This window comes from Mustela putorius, unplaced genomic scaffold (assembly GCF_011764305.1).
Source record: "Mustela putorius furo isolate JIRA1106 unplaced genomic scaffold, ASM1176430v1.1 tig00000129_pilon_pilon_pilon, whole genome shotgun sequence".
NCBI lineage: Eukaryota > Metazoa > Chordata > Mammalia > Carnivora > Mustelidae > Mustela > Mustela putorius.
The window spans coordinates 53,204,213-53,225,498 of NW_025421290.1; the positions used below are offsets into that span (position 1 = coordinate 53,204,213).

The 21,286-nt window shown below is 41.2% G+C and overlaps 1 gene segment (V, D, J or C); it reads right to left on the reverse strand.

Annotated features, from left to right (window-relative positions):
• Positions 1 to 778: 778 nt before the first annotated feature.
• The window catches only part of LOC123390501, an 85,888-nt gene continuing 65,380 nt past the window's right edge, over positions 779 to 21,286 (reverse strand). The window contains 1 exon segment of the V gene segment in view: positions 779 to 1,087. Within this exon segment, the coding sequence occupies positions 813 to 1,087 (275 nt within the window).

The window sequence follows — 21,286 nt, forward strand, 5'->3', positions numbered from 1 at the left end:
TAGTTCTGGTTTCCTCCTCTTTCCCACACTGTGATTAGCATTGATACTGTGAGTATTGTTCAAAATAGAGACAGTACCATGGCTCTTAATTCTCTTGCTTTGGATTTTTAAAGAAGATTTTACTTATTTATTTGACAGAAAGAGATCACAAGCAGACAGAGAGGTAGGCAGAGAGAGAGGAGGAATCAGGCTCCCTGCTGAGCAGAGAGCCCAATGGGGGGCTCAATCCCAGGACCCTGAGATCATGACCTGAGCCGAAGGCAGCAGCTTAACTCACTGAGCCACCCAGGCCCCCCTCTTGCTTTGGATTATTGATGCCTCTGTAGGCTCACATCCAGCATGAACTTTACACTGCTTCTAACAAGCTTTAGCTGGGTTTGAGCTGGGTGGTCCTCTGATTAACAGAGAGTGTAGCTGGGATTCCTGTAAGTTTTAGATGACACTCATGGAGATATTTATAATTCTTTGGTATTTTGGGACAGAACAAGCCAGTGTAAGTGACACAGTCCTTTGTGCATGTTATTATAGTTGTTGTCCCAAATCTCCAAGTCAGAGATTGAAGAGGAAGCACAGAATCATGTGTCCAGAGAGGCTCCCTTGGGGAAAAAGCTTGCAGGCATGGAGGTCAAAGACCCTGACAGGAAACTTGCTCATATCCTCCAGCTGCACCTGTTCTTGGGGCCTAAAGACAGAACTGGTGAGTGGTGTGCTCCCCTGGAGGTCCAGATCCCCTCCTACAGAGAGGTTTGTGTCTGGGCTCACACTGATGTCCTCTCACTGTGTCCGTTGCACAATAATACACAGCCATGTCCTCAGCTCTCAGGCTGTTCATCTGCAGATACAGCGTGTTCTTGCCGTTGTCTCTGGAGATGGTGAATCGGCCCTTCACAGTCTGCATAGTATGTGTTACTACCAGTATTGCTAATACTTGGGACCCACTGCAGCCCCTTCCCTGGAGCCTGGTGGACCCAACTCATCCAGTAGCTACTGAAGGTGAATTCAGAGGCTGCACAGGAAAGTCTCAGGGACCCCCCAGGTTTCACCAGGTCTCCCCCAGATTCCACCAGCTGCACCTCACACTGGACACCTGCAGACACAAGACATCATGGTCAGAAAACTATCACACAGCCATGGTTTCTCTCACTCGTATCCAGTCTTACACTCAAGGTCTCTTATTCTCTGAAAATTACCTTTTAAAAGAGCAACAAGGAAAACCCAGCCAAGCACAAGCTCCATGGTGAGTTTTCTTTATCCTGTCCTGATTAGTGAATGGGAACACCTGGAAGTATGGGGGCTGGGGCTCCTCTCCCAGCTGCAGGGTTAGGGTTTGGCTGCTTTAATCAGCAGAGCAAAGGCCCTATTTGCATGGCCTCTGGGTATATATTCATCTTGGGGTCTATATGAACAGAGAGGGCAGTCAACAGAGCAGGTGTTATTGCATTTGCTTTCGTGATATTGACAGCTTTATGGAAAATAAGATTTTTTATTATATGATTTTCCAGAGCACAGGCTTAACCTCTGTATGCTACCATTTTCACACGCTCAGAAATCTTTAGGCGTAGATTTCAGGTGACCCCATTAAGAGATGTGAGTGTATACCTAGAATTTTAGATGTTTTTTGAGGAGTCTAGAGTATGTACAGGGTAAGAGCGACCCCATGATCTTTTCTGTGCTCCTGCCACAGGATGTACTGCATCCATGGACCACCTGTAGGACAGAATGTCAGGCTCATGAGGAATGTGGAACCCCACCTGTAATGGGGACAGGATGATTTTGCTTGTTCTAGAGATTACCTGAAATAGAGAATCATGTTTCATGGAGTTGCATTTTCTAGTTTCTAATATTTTGTTATTTCTGCATTCGGCCAGAGTCATCTCTGTGGTTATTGGCAATAGCCTTGATGAGTGTACATGACACTCAGGGTGTGTGTGGACCTGAACAGAGACCAGCTCAAAGTGAAGAATGTGTAACATATGTGCTTATGTTTATATGGGTGGAGGTGGGATTCTAGGCAACAGACATTTGGGGTGCCCAGGAGCCTCTGATGGTGTGGACATTACCAACGACAACTCTGGCTGGATAGTAGGTCGTATTCCCTGGTTAGTGTAGAGAACCATTAGAAAAAGTATTGCAGACAACTAAAGAGTGAAAATGTCAACAGGTAATGTGGGTGCCGTTGAGTGTTTCCAGTATTGAGCACAGCATGTGGACCCTACCATCATGACACCAGGAAGAGTCACAGATGCAGGTGGGTTTCAAGTCAGACATGGGTTGACAACAGAACATTCAATGACAGGGGCACACCTCATGGAAATCAGTATATAACACAACTTTGTAAGGTGATTCTCGCCAGGTTTACACACTTCACAGCACTCACCAAAGCACATACCCTCCCCAATGTCCATAACCTCACCCCCCCTTCTCCCAACCCCCCTCCCCCCCAGCAACCCTCAGTTTGTTTTGTGAGATTAAGAGTCACTTATGGTTTGTCTCCCTCCCAATTCCATCTTGTTTCATTGTTTCTCCTCCTACCCACTTAACCCCCATGTTGCATCACCACTTCCTCATATCAGGGAGATCATATGATAGTTGTCTTTCTCTGCTTGACTTATTTCACTAAGCATGATACGCTCTAGTTCCATCCATGTTGTCGCAAATGGCAAGATTTCATTTCTTTTGATGGCTGCATAGTATTCCATTGTGTATATATACCACATCTTCTTGATCCATTCATCTGTTGATGGACATCTAGGTTCTTTCCATAGTTTGGCTATTGTGGACATTGCTGCTATAAACATTCGGGTGCACGTGCCCCTTTGGATCACTACGTTTGTATCTTTAGGGTAAATACCCAGTAGTGCAATTGCTGGGTCATAGGGCAGTTCTATTTTCAACATTTTGAGGAACCTCCGTGCTGTTTTCCAGAGTGGTTGCACCAGCTTGCATTCCCACCAACAGTGTAGGAGGGTTCCCCTTTCTCCACATCCTCGCCAGCATCTGTCATTTCCTGACTTGTTGATTTTAGCCTCTCTGACTGGCCCAGCACCATTTATTGAAGAGACTGTTTCCCTTACGCCCCCCTGGATATCTTTTCCTGTTCTGTTGAAGTTTATTTGATCATAGAGTTGCAGGTCCATTACTGGGCTCTCTATTCTGTTCCATTTGTCTATGTTTCTGTGTTTGTGCCAGTACCATGATCTCTTTGTGACAATAAGTTTGTAGTATATCTTGAAATCAGGAAACATGATGCCTCCAGCTTGGTTTTTCTTTTCATCGTTTCCTTAGCAATTATGGGTGTTGTCTTATTCCATACAAGTTTTTGGGATTTTTTGTTCCAGCACAAAGTAATGAAAAATGTTCCATGCTCATGGATTGGAAGAATAAACATTGTTAAAATATCTATACTGCCCAGAACAATCTGTACTTTCAGTGCCATCCCAATGAAAATTTAACTGGCATTTTTCAATACAAGGACTTTGAATGACACACTTGATCAGACTGATTTCTTATATTATGCTTTAAATTATTTTAATTTAAATTCAGTTCAGTTAACACACAGGGCTTTACTGGTTTCAGAGGTAGATTTAGTGATTTATTGGTTGCATATAACACCGAGTGCTCATTCCATCAAGTGCCCTCCTTAATGTCCATCAGCCAGTTACCCCATCCCCCATAGCCACCTCTAGTTTAAACACAAAATTTTTACTATACTTTCAGGATTTGGATTAGGGAATGTCCATCCTAGAATTATAGCTTTATTTATTTATTTTCTCACAACATTATCTGCTTAATTTTTTTTTTTTTGCTTAAATTCTTTTTAAAATTATGTTCAATTAGCTACCAAATAGTTCATCATTAGTTTTTTTTTACATCATTAATTTTTAATGTAGTGTTCAACAATTCATTATTTGTGTATAACAGCCACTGCTCTTCCCAGCATGTGCCCTCCTTATCTCCCATCCCCAAGTTACCCCATCCCCTGACCCCACCCCTCCAAAACCACGTTTGTTTCACAGAGAAACATATTGATTTCTGGTTTTATTTATTTATTTTTTAATTAATTTTTTATTTTTTATAAACATATATTTTTATCCCCAGGGGTACAGGTGTGTGAATCTTTATTTATTTATTTTTAAGATTTTATTTATTTATTTGACAGACAGAGATCACAAGTAGGCAGAGAGACAGACAGAGAGAGGGGGAAGCAGGCTCCCCGCTGAGCAGAGAGCCCGATGCGGGACTCGATCCCAGGACCCTGAGATCATGAACTGAGCCAAAGGCAGAGGCTTAACCCAAGGAGCCACCCAGACACTCCTCTGGTTTTATTTATTTGGGGCTTTCTCTTATCTTTTTGATAAATCTACGCAGAGGTTTCTAAATTTTATTTTATTTTCTTCCAAAGAACTAGACCTTGGTTTTTAAAATCTGTCCTGTCATTTTTTGGTTTTTATATTATTTATTTCTGCTCTAGTCTTTAGTATTTCCTTCCTTCTTCTGTATTTAGTCATTGTACTTTCTCTAACTTCTTTAGATGTAATGTTAGGTGGTGTCTTTTAGATTTTTCTTGCTTTTTGAGGTCTTCTTGTATTCTGTGTATTTCTGTCTTAGGACCACCCTTGCTAATTAAGTAAAAGCGATGAAGGTTTTATACTTTTGTGTGAGTTTGTGTGGGTGAGTGTGTTTAATGTTCAGTCTCCACATCCACAACACACCTGGTGGGGTTTCACTGCTTTCTGATGTTGCCACTAACATTGATGCTCTGAGATTTGTTTAAGACAGTGACACCCTCTTCCAAAGACCCTTTCTTCTTTTACTTTGGATTGTTGATATCTCTGTGCCCTCATGTGAAGAATGCACTTTTATGCTCCTTCTATCAAGTTTTCACATTGAGCTGGGTGAAACTGTGATGCATACTATGTGCCTCTGGGTTTTCCTGTAAAGCTCAGTTGATGAGCATCAGGATATTTGTGATTCATTGGTATTTAGGGACAGGAATAAACAACGTGAGTGACTCTGTATTTGTGCATTTTAGTATAATTGTTTTCCCATTAGAATACATTTTCGAAGTCAGATAGTGAAGAGGTAAGCACAGAATCATGTGTGCAGAGAGGGCCCTGAGAGAAAGTGTTCTCTGGAGAAGAATCGCCAGATCCTGTCAGGAAACTTGCCCATAACCTCCATCTGCATCTTCTCCTGGGCTTAAAGACAGAATTGGTGAGGAGTGTGCACCCTCTGGTGGTCCCTATCCTCTCCTACAGTGAGGTTTCTGTCTGGGCTCACATTGATGTCCCCTCACTCTGTCATTGCACAGTAATACATGGCTGTGTCTGCAGCTCTCAGGCTGTTCATCTACAGAAACAGTATATTCTTGCCATTGCCTCTGGAGATGCTGAATCGGCCCTTCACAGGGTCAGTGTAGCTTTTGCTACTTCCATCATAGCTAATCCATGTGATCCACTGTGGCCCTTCCCTGGAGCCTGGAGAACTCAGCTCATGTGTTAACTCCTGAAGGTGAATCCAGAGGCAGCACAGGAGAGTCTCAGGAGCCCCCCACTTCACCAGGTCTCCCCCAGACTCCTCGAGTTACACCTCACACTCGACACCTGAGGACACAAGACATTCTGGTTAGGAAATTGTTGCAGACCCACTGTTTCTCCCACTCATATTCGCTCTCACACTCAAGGTCTTTTGTTCACCATGAATTACCTTTTAAAAGAGCAACAATGAAAACACAGCCAAGCACAAACTCCATAGTGAGTTGTCTGTGTTCTGTCTTGATTACTGGTTGAAACACCTGGAAATCCTGGTGCTGGGGCTCCTCTCCCAGCTGCACAGTCAGGGCTGGGCTGTTTTAGTCCACAGAGGGAAGGCCCTATTTGTATGTTCTTTGAGTATATAACAAATTTTCAAGGTAGCATCCTCATGATGGCAGAGACCTAGAGCAGTTCTGAAGGTCCTGGGGGAGTTTGGTCACCATGATATCTTTGAGGAAACCACACCCTTTTATTTTGTAATTTTGCTAGAGAAACCCCTTAAAACCCATTAGCCTCCTTTTTTCACATATGCACCCCATCATCGTGATGTAGGTACCAATTTTACCAGTATTTTACAGGTGGGTATGTACACTCTGCAGCACAGAATGGTTGTGTGAATTTCCTGGTGAGGCAGCAGGCGAAATTGAGCCCCAGTGTCTGTGTCTGTGCTCCTCACCATGGGATCTATTTGCTCCTTTAAACCTCCTGCAGGACAGAGGTGGACATGAGATTTTAGGCTTCCTGAATTTCCAGAATTCCCAGTAGACTGATGTGTGGAGACCAGATCTTTCTGTCACAGAAACTTAGAGACACCGAGAAGCCTTGACAGAGACTTACAGAGCTGCTGAAGACACTGTGGGTTACCAACAAACACAAGGGGCATTTATACCTGTTCTCTCCGTACACATCAATGGAAAACTTCAATAAAGATAAAAGAATGGAATTATTTGTTAAACAATTAACATCAGAACACCTGAGATCAGAAAGTATGCTGTTAGTTAAAGACAATTCTTCATTTCTGAAATGGAGATCATCGTACTTCTACATTCATATTTATTGCCATGATGATATCAATTGTATTTATCCCAATTCTTCACCCTTGGCAAGTTTGATTATTGCTATTTTGATGGTTTAATCAAAACATGTAGGACTCTTCTCTATTTCCACAGATTTACAAACTGTTTACTGTGTTTCTGTCTGGGAGAAGTTAACAGAGAATTTATCTAGAAACCCTAGAGAGGAGACCAACCATCAAACAACCTCTTGTCCTGGATCTTGAGCTCTGTGGTTCTTGAGTCAGGGGGACTGTGAGTGCACCCTTTGGGTCTCAGTACAGCAGCAGGTGTCACAGATACTTGCAGAGATACAGGGACTCCTCTTTTCCCTTCCCCATTTATCCAGCATGCGAGGAGTTACCCTCTTAGTGTAACTACTACAGATTGTCCTGTTGAAATGACATGTCCTCATACTTACCTACTTTACTTGAGCTCCTCATTAAGCTCCTTAGGCTACAACATCCAACTATATTTATTGTATTCAGAGGTGAACAGGAATCTTGGATCAATTCCCTGTGAACTATAAGGTGCCCACACACCGTGAGGTCTTTCCCTTCTGTTGGTATAAATTTGTAGTTTCTATTGTGTGGGAAACGTCCCCTGTCTCAGTAAGGGGAGGGTCAGCTGTTTTCCTTGGAGGATTAGTCCTAGAAACCACATCTCTATATATATTTCCAATTATATTTGATGTGAATCACTAATGAAGTTGCCATTGATCTGAGAATTGTCTTCAGCAGGTATTGGATTTTAGTCATTCAGGCAGGTATGAGGTGACATCTTGCCATGGTTTTGATTTGTACTTCCCTGATGATGACTTATGTTTAGCATCTTTTAATGTATCTGATAGTCATCTGGATGTCTTCTTTCAATAAGTGTTTACTCCTTTCTTCTGACCATTCCCTAACTGCATTTCTTGGGTATTGATTGTAGTAAAGACTTTATAGATTATGGATATTAAACTTTATCAGATATGTCTTGTGCAAATATCTTCCCACATTTATGACTCATATGTGGAATTTATGAAGGAAAACAGATGAACATGAGAGAAGTGGGAAAAAGAAAAAACTGTGGGAGGGAAACAACCACAAGTGAGTCTTAGTAATAGAGAAAAAAACACAGATTGATGGAGGGAGATGAGTGAGGATTGGAGAGATGGATGATGAGCATGAAAGAAGGCACTGGTTTTGATGACACTACCAGTGTACGTAAGGATGAATCAGTGAATTATACTCCAGAAACTAATATTACACTGTGTGGTAACTAATAAAATTTAAAGTAAAAATAATAAGAAAAAAAAAGCAGCAGGTCCTGGAATACATGTGTGGTGTCAGGCAGTGAGGACCAGGGGAACAACACATCGTAAACATGCATCCTCAAGCTCGGGCTTGTTCCCTGTGGAGGAATGGGAGGTGCAAGGGAAGGCCAGCTGACACTTGTCCATGCTTCATGAGTTCTCAGATGCACCGCGGGGATCCAGCCTGTCCCAAGAGCTCAGAACGACCACACTTGGGCAGGATGTGGGATGCAAGGTCTTTGGACAGCTGCCAGTGAGGTGTGGACACAGACGAGTTAGGAAATGCCAACCCGTTTGGCACCGCACAGAGAGTCATGACTGTTTTAGTTAATTATGTCCACAACCAGTCAGGGAGAAAATGGATAAATGCAAAAAGTTGAGTGTCATTACTCTAAATCCTAATGGTTATGACATTTGGGACATAATTTTTCTCTCTTTCTACCTAAATTAGAGAGAAACTATTCAAATTATTCTGAAACCTTAAAAACACTCACTCAACATGTGAGTGCAGATTTTCTGTATTAGCTGTCAAAAATTGTTTTATTTTAGAAAAAAACACACCACATAATACAGAGAATCATAAATTTTTGAAATGTAAAGTGCAGTGGTGACAAGCATACACACCACATGATTTCACACTGAAGCATCTCCAACAGAGTCTCATTTCTTCTACCACACCTGACACGTGGACCAGCCCTTCCATGTTCAGGGCCTCAGGACTGGACCTTAGTCTTGCCCCTCATAGGATGTCATCTGCACCTTTATAAGAGCTTCCTTGTGTTACTGACTTAACTGAGTAGAGTTGAGATACATAGAGTATGTTAATGTTTACTGGTTGTGTTGTTCTATTCTTCTGTCACATACAAAGGACATAAACAGAAGGCAACTATACAAAAGTTAAAATAAAGCAAATGAATAGTCAAGAAGCAAAATTTAAAAATAGGCAAGTAACTCCCTAACCCTACTTGAACAGTGTGGAGATTCCTCAAGAAATTAAAAATAGAGTTTCCCTATGACCCTGCAATTGCACTATTGGGTATTTACCCCAAATATACAGATGTAGTGAAAAGAAGGGCCATCTGTACCCCAGAGTTCATAGCAGCAATCGCCACAGTCCCCAAACTGTGAAAAGAATCAAGATGCCCTTCAACAGACGAATGGATAAGGAAGATGTGGTCCATATACACTATGGAGTATTATGCCTCCATCAGAAAGGATGAATACCCAACTTTTGTAGCAACATGGACGGGACTGGAAGAGATGATGCTGAGTGAAAAAAGTCAAGCAGAGAGAGTCAATGATCATATGGTTTCACTTATTTGTGGAGCATAACAAATAGCATGGAGGACATGGGGAGGGAGGAGAAGGGAGTTGGGAGAAATTGGAAGGGGAGGTCAACCATGAGAGACTATGGACTCTGAAAAACAACTGGGGGTTTTGAAGGGGCAGGGGATGGCAGGTTGGGGGAACCAGGTGATGGGTATTAGAGAGGGCACGGATTGCATGGAGCACTGGGTGTGGTGCAAAAACAATGAATACTGTTATGCTGAAAATAAAAAATTGTGGAGCATAACAAATATCATGGAGGACAAGGGGTGTTAGAGAGGAGAAGGGAGTTGGGGTAAATTGAAAGGGGTGGTGAATCATGAGAGACTATGGACTCTGAAAAACAATCTGAGGGTTTTGAAGGGGCAGGGGGTGGGAGGTCGGGGTATCAGGTGGTGGGTATTATAGAGGGCACAATTTGCATGGAGCACTGGGTGTGGTAAAAACATAATGAATACTGTCATGCTGAAAATAAATAAATTAATAAAAAAAAGAAAAAAGAAAAAATAATGAATACTGTTATCCTGAAAATAAATAAAAAGTAAATTAAAAAAATAAGCAAGTGACTTCCTAAACCTACAAGATATAAAACCTTAAGAATCTAAGGATTAGTTTTTTTTTTTTTTTTTTCAGATTGAGTCCCTTTATAGTAATAGGAGTTCAGTAATTGGGATCTTGGTTGTTTTTAACCATTCAGTTTCACAGAAGTGGTAATTAGTAAATCCCTGAATAATATCAGCTTTGTTTAATGGAAATATCCTTCTGTGGTATGTTGTGAAGTTCAGGATAATGAACAAAATCATTGTTTGCAGTTATTTTTTAAGTTTTTATTTCAATTACTGTTATTTAACATAGGGCATATTTAACAAGACCCAAGCCTACATAACCCATCTGCCTCCCCACTGTTAACCATCAGTCTGTTATCTGTAGTTAAGAGTATATTTCTTGTTTTCTCTCTTTCTTTCCCCCCCTTTTCTCATTTATTTTATTTCTAAAATTCAATATATGAGTGAAATTATATGGTATTTGTCTTTCAGTCACTAATACACTTAGCATAAAAAACTCTCCAGCTCCATCCAAGTCATTGGAAATGTCATGATTTCATTCTTTTGTATGAGTGAGTAACGTTCCACTCTCTCTACCTATATACCACATCTTTTATATCATTCATCAATGAATGGACACGTGGGCTGTTTGTATAGTTTGGCTATTGTAAATAATGCTGCTGTTAATATACAGGTGTGAGGTTCTCTGTGAGCTAGTCTTTTTGTGCTCTTTGGGTAAATATCCAGTCATGTGTTTGCTGGGTCAAGGTGTAGTTCTACTTTTAAGTATTTGGGAAATCTACACCCCTGTTTTCCAGAGTGGCTGCACCCTGCACACCCCACATCCAACCAGGGAATTCTGCAGGGCCTCAGTTCTAAGGAGGTGGCATCAGTTCTCATTTAACAAGCCCAGAAGGAATCTTAGGGAAAATGACAAGATGGAGGAATTCAGTTTCAGGTGCAATTCTGATCAACCTCAGCTTAGGTTTTCTTAGATCAGTCCCTTTGACCCCACAGGGTGAGCAGAAGACTTGTGTTCTGTCTCCAGATCCAGTAGTTTCCATTCCTGAAAGGATCCTGTGCATCGAGAACACTGCCATCCAGCCAAACCATTCACAATGCCGAAATATCCACTGCACTGGGATACTAAATGCTGTGGACAAAATACCTGCTATTCTCATCCTTTTGGAGCACCCTTGACTGCTTGAAGTGCCTGTCTCATTGTCGACAAATGCTTTCTTCTCTGTGTGACTTGTTGGGTGAGAGTATGTGCCTGGACCCCAGGTGGCAACAGTCACTTACTGCAAAATGATATATTAATTGAACAATATTCAATGGGCTTCCCACATTAAAACAGCAGTTGGGTTCATAGGACCACTGGATCAGAGGAGGAAGGGAAATAAGGTTAAGATATTCTGAAATAAAACAGCAGGTTGCCATTTTAAACCTCAATATATAAAGCACTGGGTACTTAGACACCATCTTTGAAGCAAAAAAATGTCGAAGATATTAAAAAATGAAGATACATTTCTTGGTCCCCTTAGAAAGTTGAGGTCACAGAGGAGTCCATCCCCCACACTACAAAGAGGCACAGACCTGGCTGAGTCTACAAGTCTTGCACAGAAACCTTTCATTTCCATAGGAATCGGTGTGCTTCTAGGTGATATTAGCATTGGATCCCTGCTGTGTAACAGTTTTCCTTTCCCAGTGCAGGTGAGTATCCTCCAACCCACTGAGAACCTGAAGAGAACAAAGGCGTAAAAAGGAGGAAGGTACCCTTTTCATTTCAATCTCATTGCCTGAGCTGCTCATCTCCTCTTTTCCTTCCCTACTCTTGGACTGAGCAATACATCAAGGGATCCCCTGGTTCTCCATCCAACAGCCTGAAAATAATTTACTCCACCATCCCCACCAGCTTGTAGAGGATGGAGCCTGGGACTTCTCAGGCTCTCTTACCATGGGATCTAATTACATATGTTCTTTCTGCAGGTGAAATTTCAGCTGGAAATGAATAATAGTTCTTCATTATGTACATGCTTCTTGGCATATGGTATTGTCAGCCTTTTTGTATTTTAGCCATTCCTAGTGGAGGTGTAGTGGTATCTTGTGAGGATGAACACACTGATGTATATAATTACCTCTTTCTAGAATAGGACATTATGCTGATACATGTTCCTTGAAGAAATGCTAAGATTAGTGCTATCGTCATGGATATAGAGGATGTAGGGATGGTGAAGTTCTCCCCCTGCCCATTCCCATGTACAGTTTGTGCCACACAAGTTGTTAAGAGCTGTGGCAGATGCTTGTTGGTAAGTCACAGTCTTGGACTTTAAAATTTTGGAGGAAAGCCCTGCCATTCTTTGCAGATCATGATTCTTCTTTTGAGAAATAGCTGGAAGCCTGTTCCTGGATCTTAGGAACTATAGGTTCAAGCCTGAGTCACCAGGCTGCCATGCAAATTGAGCTGTCCATTTTGAAGCGGGTGTTATTTGAATGTCCAAGCTATAAAGTGGAGCATGTACAGTGATACTCCATCAGCTGATGGAAGAAATGATGGTGTCTGAAGTGATCCTGAAGACACAAGTAAGTCACATGACGTATTTTCCACATGCCCATGATTCCCCCATCCTCCTATACTGCTTTCTCTCTCCTAACCTACATATATGGCCTCATGGGGAGAGTCCTACAATTACTTCCGAGGGGAAAGAAAAAAGTTGAACCTGGTTCACATTTGTTTCTGCATGATATTCAGACACCAGTTAAAGGCAGAACTCACTAGTCTTTTTTGAAAAATTTTTATTTCTCTTAAATTTCTTTTTTTTGAATTATTTATTTTTAAAATTTCTTTTCAGTGTTACAGAATTCATTGTTTATGTACCCCACCCAGTGCTACATGCAATACGTTCCCTCTACAATATCCACCACCAGGCTCAGCCAACCTCTTACGCCAGTCGCCTCCAAAACCTTCAGTTAGTTCCTCAGAAGGGACTGACTTGTCTTATCATGTTCTCCACGTCCCCAGAGCACTTGTTTTATACGACAGAAATTGCTTAATGAATAGAGGATTACAGCATTAATTCAGTGGCAACGTCTTGAAAATTTGAGGCAGAGTTGAGATCCTTCTGGAAAGAAGATGTTGGTTATCCTGTCAGGTAATGGCCTGGCATGGCTTGAAGATTTGGCTGACAACAGGGAGAATACATCATTGGTAGAGTATGAAAGCAGCTCTATATCCCAGTTTTCAATCTTTTCCAGTTACAGAAATGAGGACCTTAGCTATCATGCTTACGTCCTCCTTTTTTTTTTTTAAAGTTGCGTATGTTTTTGTTTTGTTTCTGTCTTTTTCTTTGCCATGTACATAAGATGTATTGACTTTATATTATTGCATTTAATAATTCTTAATTATGCATCATAGTATTTCAGTTGAATGATATCAGTGAGAAGAGAAAACACCACTGAAGAGCTTCACCTCCTCTTCTGGGGAAGGTTTCAGATGGTTTTGGTTGTATGCTGGATACTTGTATCATATATCATATATATTCTGATACCCTGTGTCTTTTGACAGGGGCATTTAGCCCATTCACATTCAGGGTAACTATTGAGAGATATGAATTTAGTGCCATTGTATTGCCTGTAAGGTGACTGTTACTGTATATGGTCTCTGTTCCTTTCTGATCTACCACTTGTAGGCTCTCTCTTTGCTTAGAGGACCCCTTTCAAGATTTCCTGTAGAGCTGGTTTGGTATTTGCAAATTCTTTCAGTTGTTCTTTGTTCTGGAAGCTTTTAATCTTTCCTTCTATTTTCAATGATAGCCTAGCTGGATATAGTATTCTTGGCTGCATGTGTTTCTCGTTTAGTGCTCTGAAAATATCATGCCAGCTCTTTCTGGCCTGCCAGGTCTCTGTGGATAAGTCAGCTGCCAATCTAATATTTTTACCATTGTATGTTACAGACTTCTTTTCCCGGGCTGCTTTCAGGATTTTCTCTTTGTCATTGAGACTTGTAAATTTTACTATTAGGTGACGGGGTGTGGGCCTATTCTTATTGATTTTGAGGGGCATTCTCTGAACCTCCTGAATTTTGATGCTCGTTCCCTTTGCCATATTGGGGAAATTCTCCCCAATAATTCTCTCCAGTATACCTTCTGCTCCCCTCTCACTTTCTTCTTCTTCTGGAATCCCAATTATTCTAATGTTGTTTCGTCTTATGGTGTCACTTATCTCTCGAATTCTCCCCTCGTGGTCCAGTAGCTGTTTGTCCCTCTTTTGATCAGCTTCTTTATTCTCTGTCATTTGGTCTTCTATATCACTAATTCTGTCTTCTGCCTCATTTATCCTAGCAGTGAGAGCCTCCATTTTTGATTGCACCTCATTAATAGCTTTTTTGATTTCAACTTGGTTGGATTTTAGTTCTTTTATTTCTCCAGAGAGGGCTTTTATATCTCTCGAGAGGGTTTCTCTAATATCTTCCATGCCTTTTTCGAGCCCGGCTAGAACCTTGAGAATTGTCATTCTGAACTCTAGATCTGACATATTACCGATGTCTGTATTGATTAGGTCCCTAGCCTTCGGTACTGCCTCTTGTTCTTTTTTTTGTGTTGAATTTTTACGTCTTGTCATTTTGTCCAGATAAGAGTAAATGAAGGGGCAAGTAAAATACTAAAAGGGTGGCAACAACCCCAGGAAAATATGCTTTAACCAAATTAGAAGAGATCCAAAATCGTGAGTGGGGAGAAAGGGGATAAAAAGAGGTTCAAAAAGGAAGAGGGAAAAAAAAAAAAAAAAGAAAAGAAAAGAATTTTTAAAAAAGAAAACACCTAAGAAAAATGTAAAAAAAAAATATATATATATATTAGATAAAAACTAGTAAAAAATCGTTAAAAAAGAAAAAGGTAACACAGTTAAAAAAAAAAAAAATTTTACCCGAAGGCGAGGGAAAAAAAAAAAAATGAAAAAGAAAAAAATTAAATTAACTGCAAGACAAAAAAAAAATCACAGGGAAAAAAGCCATGAGTTCCGTGCTTGGCTTTCTCCTCCTCTGGAATTCTGCTGCTCTCCTTGGTATTGAAACCGCACTCCTTGGTAGGTGAACTTGGTCTCGGCTGGATTTCTTGTTGATCTTCTGGGGGAGGGGCCTGTTGTAGTGATTCTCAAGTGTCTTTGCCCCAGGCGGAATTACACCGCCCTTACCCGGGGCTGGGGTGAGTAATCCGCTCGGGTTTGCTTTCAGGAGCTTTTGTTCCCTGAGCGCTTTCCGTAGAGTTCCAGAGGACGGGAATACAAATGGCGGCCTCCTGGTCTCCGGCCCGGAGGAGCCGAGAGCCAGGGCCCCACTCCTCAGTGCGCCCTCAGAGAACAGCGCCCAGTTACTCCCGTCTGCCTGACCTCCGGCCGCGCTCCGAGCTCACCGAGCCTGCGACCGGTTCAAGGTAACACGGAGCTGCGAGCTTACTGTCAGCTCTGTCTCTGTAGCCGGCTTTCCCGTTCCAATACCCGCAAGCTCTGCGACACTCAGACACCCCCGATCCTTCTGTGACCCTGCGGGACCTGAGGCCACGCTGACCCCGCGTGGGCTTCGCCCCGGTTTAGCCTCTGGAGCGATGTCCCTCAGCGGAACAGACTTTTAAAAGTCCTGATTTTGTGCGCGGTTGCTCCGCCGCTTGCCGGGAGCCGGCCCCCCCCCCCGGGGGTCTATCTTCCCGTCGCTTTGGATTCACTTCTCCGCCGGTCCTACCTTTCAGAAAGTGGCTGATTTTCTGTTTCCAGAATTGCTGTTCTTCTTCTCTTCGATCTGCCGATGGATTTTCAGGTGTTTGCAATCTTTAGATAAGCTATCTAGCTGATCTCCGGCTAGCTGAAGCAGTCTCAGCTTGCTACTTCTCCGCCATCTTGACTCCTCCCATCAAGGGGGCTTCTTTAAAGGAGGAAAAAGCCCAAGAATAGCATTGAAGAGAAATATAGAGACAATCTACAGAAAGAAAGACTTCAAAGGTAACTCGATGTCAATAAAAATGTACCTATCAATATTCACTCTCAATGTGAATGGCCTAAATGCACCCATAATATGGCACAGGGTTGCAGACTGGATAAAACGACAGGACCCATCCATATGTTGTCTACAAGAGACCCATTTTGATCTTAAAGATACACCCATACTGAAAGTGAAGGGATGGAGAAGCATCTTTCATGCCAATGGGCCTCAAAAAAAGGCTGGAGTAGCGATTCTCATATTAGATAAATTAGATTTTAAACTAAAGACTGTAGTCAGAGATACAGAAGGACACTACAAACATCATTCTTAAAGGGACTATCCACCAAGATGATCTAACAATTGTAAATATCTATGCCCCCAATATGGGAGCAGCCAATTACATAAGAAAATAGTTAATCAAGATAAAGAGTCATATTGAGGAGTTCATTATAGATCCTGGATATCAACCTTTTGTCTGTACTGTCATTTGCAAATATCTTCTTCCATTCCGTGGGTTACCTCTTTGTTTTTTTGACTGTTTCCTTTGCTGTGCAGAAGCTTTTGATTTTGATTAAGTTCCAAAAGTTTATTTTCGCTTTTGTTTCCTTTGCCTTTGGAGACATATCTTGAATGAAGTTGCTGTGGCTCATATCGAAGAGATTACTGCCTATGTTATCCTCTAGGATTCTGATGTATTCCTGTCTCACACTGAGGTCTTTTATCCATTTTGAGTCTATCTTTGTGTATGGTGTAAGAGAATGGTCGTGTTTCATTCTTCTATATATAGCTGCCCAGTTTTCCCAGCACCATTTATTGAAGAGACTGTCTTTTTTCCACTGTATATTTTTTCCTGTTTTGTCGAATATTAATTGACCATAGAGTTGAGGGTCTATATCTGGGCTCTCTACTCTGTTCCACTGGTCTATGTGTCTGTTTTTATGCAAGTACCATGCTGTCTTGGTGATCACAGCGTTGTAATAAAGCTTGAAATTAGGTAACGTGATGCCCCAGCTTTATTTTTTTTTTTCAACCTTTCCTTAGCGATTCGGGGTCTTTTCTGATTCCATACAAATTTTAGGACTATTTGATCCAGCTCTTTGAAGAATACCGGTGGAATTTTGATCAGAATGGCATTAAAAGTATATATTGCTCTAGGCAGTATAGACATTTTAACAATGTTTATTCTTCTGATCCAAGAGCATGGCTGATATCCAGGATCTATAATGAACTCCTCAAACTCAACACACACGAAACAGGCAAACATATCAAAAAATGGTCAGAAGATATGAACAGACACTTCTCTAATCAAGACATACAAATGACTATCAGACACATGAAAAAATGTTCATCATCACTAGCCATCAGGAAGATTCAAATTAAAACCACGTTGAGATATCACTTTACACCAGTTAGAATGGCCAAAATTAGCAAGACAGGAAACAACATGTGTTGGAGGGGATATGGAGAAAGGGGGACCCTCTTCCACTGTTGGTGGGAATGCAAGTTGGTGCAGCCTCTTTGGAGAACAGTGTGGAGATTCCTCAAGAAATTAAAAATAGAGCTTCCCTATGACCCTGCCATTGAACTCCTGGGTATTTACTCCAAAAATGTCGTAAAAAGAAGGGCCATCTCTACCCCAATGTTTATAGCAGTAATGGCCACGGTCGCCAAAGTGTGGAAAGAACCAAGATGCCCTTCAACGGACGAATGGATAAGGAAGATGTGGTCCATATACACTATGGAGTATTATTCCTCCAACAGAAAGGATGAATACCCAACTTTTGTAGCAACCTGGACAGGACTGGAAGAGATTATGCTGAGTGAAATAAATCAAGCAGAGAGAGTCAATTATCATATGGTTTCACTTATTTGTGGAGCATAACAAATAGCATGGAGGACAAGGGGTGTTAGAGAGGAGAAGGGAATGGGGGTAAATTGGAAGGGGAGGTGAATCATGAGTGACTATGGACTCTGAAAAACAATCTGAGGAGTTTGAAGTGGTGGGGGGTGGGAGGTCGGGGTACCAGGTGGTGGGTCTTATAGAGGGCACGGATTGCATAGAGCACTGGGTGTGGTGAAAAAATAATGAATACTGTTTTTGTAAAAATAAATATATCAATTTAATAATAATAAAAAAAGAATATATAATAATTAAAAACAAAAAATATGTCATTTTCAAAAAATAAAAAAATATATATATGCACATGCCATGGGGGGTGGACATGGGATTAAGTCCATCTACTTGTGTTCTATGGGCCCCTGAAGACTGGTTTCTCGCAATGTCCCACCTCCCTGGTTCCCCAGGACTTTGTTGCTGATGATGACACATAGGAAGGAAATACTCTGACTTTCTTTCTGTATTTCTTACCAAGTACTGAATCAAGGTTGTAACTATTTTGTCTCTGTCATGCAGCATGCTACAACAGAACATTTAACTAAAGGCTTTGATATCACCTGGTGACACCAAAGAGGTGAGAGACTTCAGAAGATCTGTGGGAAGTGAAAGCCAGACTGCCTCCAGTACCTTGATGTAAAATCAATTTTACTGCATTTCCAGATGCCAGGTAACCCCCATCATGGGTGGACATGGTGACAGGCAGAACCAAAGGGACTGGGAGAAGGGAGACATTCTTTTGAAAGTAACTTTGGGAGAAGAAGATATGTCCCAACAGAACTTTTCCTGTCTTCTTGACCAGAATCTTTCATTGCCACAGAGACACAGATCCCACATCAGACATAAGATTGTGTCCACAGGCTGATACCATTGCCACATAAAATTACTCACCAACTCCCTTAGTGGACAGGGATTTGAATTATATGCTGATTCTTTAATCCATTGTTACAAATGATACCCTGAGTTTCTGCTCCATGGTTAGCCCCTAGTATAGTTTTCGGCATCAAGCTTTTCCAAAAATGCCTTAAACTTATGACATAAACATATTATACATGTCCTTTCAGCATCTTCACAGTACTTCCTAATTTTAGTTATGTTTTATCTATATTTCCATAATTGACAATGAGCTTTCAAAAAACACCTATGTAAAGTAGAAACTGAACAGGGTAGAGAAACTTGCATATGATGCAAAAATTATTCCTCTGCATCTTCTTCAGGTTTATGGTTTGTGTGGAAAGCATATAAATAATACATTTTCTGAGCTCCTCAGCTACATATCTAGGGAGAGAAGCAAATTTATTGTAATATCAGGCACTGGAAACAATTCGACCCCCAAACAACTTCTTAGAAAAATAAAATCCTGCTATGTCCATTCTTTGGACAGGTGCTAATCATTAAAACCAGTGATTCTTTTTTTAACATTTATATTATATTAATTGTTTCAAGCACATTGTATCTTGGTAGTTTTTACTTAGAAAAGAAAGAAACATCTTCAACAACTGAAATCTCACCTCCAACAGGAATCTCTGCACTCCCACAGTACTTTTCCTGTCTCACATTAATCAGTCACATCTTACTTTTGCTCCAATGAGGTGTTCAGGTCTCCTCTCCATTAAACACTGGAGCAGCTCCCGTGGAGACCTGTTTATCAAGCAAAACACCACTTTGCAGGGACACACTGTGGAAAACCTCTGGATAGAACAAAACAGCAGTCAAGTTTGCAACAACAGAGGGTTCTTCCCAGAAATTGTGGGAATTCTGACAATCGATATATGTGCATGAACTAGGAGCTTTGCAAAATGGATAAGCTAGAGTAACAGATGTATTTCTTAGGAAAAGTCAGTAAATTTCTATCAGAGGATGTGCTCATTGTTCAGGAAATTTTCAGAATACCTCTGAGTGTGCAAGGACAAGCTCCTTCTAGAATATGGCCTAAAAGAAGAAGACTCTGACATTCTCTGGTAGATAAAAGTGCAGATTTTGAGCTTCAGAACGAAGGGGAGGCTGCACCATAAATGAATGCAATCAACATGCTCCTGAGAGAGAGAACCCAATTCTATGCAGACCATGATGAGGAGACAGAGATGGTCACTAAGAAGCAGAGGGTATCTGGGAAGCCGGAGGCAGTGGATACCCATGTCTCAATTCTAAGCTATTTGCACTGAAGTAATGTAAACCGTCTGCACTGTCTCACATGACCATTTTCATCATGGTTGTGTCTGGCAGGGGTAGTTTGGAATGGAGGAGAAAATGAGGTAGAAGTATCCTTCCCATCTGTACTTCTCAAGGACACTATTTCCAGAAACCTCAACATAAGGGCTGCATTTATTCTCCTACCTGAATGAAGCAAAATAAAAAGTGGGCAAATTATGTTGCAAAGATTAAGCCAGATGGAAATACATGAATGATAGTGACGCATCAGAGAACTGTTAATACAAGGTGCAGGGTGGGGACGAGAATGCTAGAGAAGATAGACAGACAGAAAGGACCATAACATGGACATAACCATAACCCATGATAGCTGGGTGCTCCCCTTAACTGTCTCTTTCTCTCACTCATGGCCAATTAGTCAGCAAGTCTTGCTGAGGAGTTCTTAACAGACAATGGATAAGGAAGATGTGGTCCATAAACACTATAGAGTATTATGCCTCCATCAGAAAGGATGAATACCCTTGCTTCCCTTGCCTTTGGCGTTGTTCCTAGGAAGATGTTGCTGCGGCTGAGGTCAAAGAGGTTGCTGCCTGTGTTCTCCTCAAGGATTTTGATGGATTACTTTCGCACATTGAGGTCCTTCATCCATTTTGAGTCTATTTTTGTGTGTGGTGTAAGGAAATGGTCCAATTTCATTTTTCTGCATGTGGCTGTCCAATTTTCCCAGCACCATTTATTGAAGAGGCTGTCTTTTTTCCATTGGACATTCTTTCCTGCTTTGTCGAAGATTAGTTGACCATAGAGTTGAGAGTCTATTTCTGGGCTCTCTATTCTGTTCCATTGATCTATGGGTCTGTTTTTTGTGCCAGTACCATTCTGTCTTGATGATGACAGCTTTGTAATAGAGCTTGAAGTCCGGAATTGTGATGCCACCAACGTTGGCTTTCTTTTTCAATATCCCTTTGGCTATTCGAGGTCTTTTCTGGTTCCATATAAATTTTAGGATTATTTGTTACATTTCTTTGAAAAAGATGGATGGTACTTTGATAGGAATTGCATTAAATGTGTAGATTGCTTTAGGTAGCATAGACATTTTCACAATATTTATTCTTCCAATCCAGGAGCATGGAACATTTTTCCATTTCTTTGTGTCTTCCTCAATTTCTTTCATGAGTACTTTATAGTTTTCTGAGTATAGATTCTGTGTCTCTTTGGTTAGGTTTATTCCTAGGTATCTTATGGTTTTGGGTGCAATTGTAAATGGGATTGACTCCTTAATTTCCCTTTCCTCTGTCTTACTGTTGGTGTAGAGAAATGCAACTGATTCCTGTGCATTGATTTTATATCCTGACACTTTACTGAATTCCTGTATAAGTTCTAGCAGTTTTGGAGGGGAGTCTTTTGGGTTTTCCACATATAGTATCATATCATCTGCGAAGAGTGATAATTTGACTTCTTCTTTGCCGATTTGGATGCCTTTAATTTCCTTTTGTTGTCTGATTGCTGAGGCTAGGAC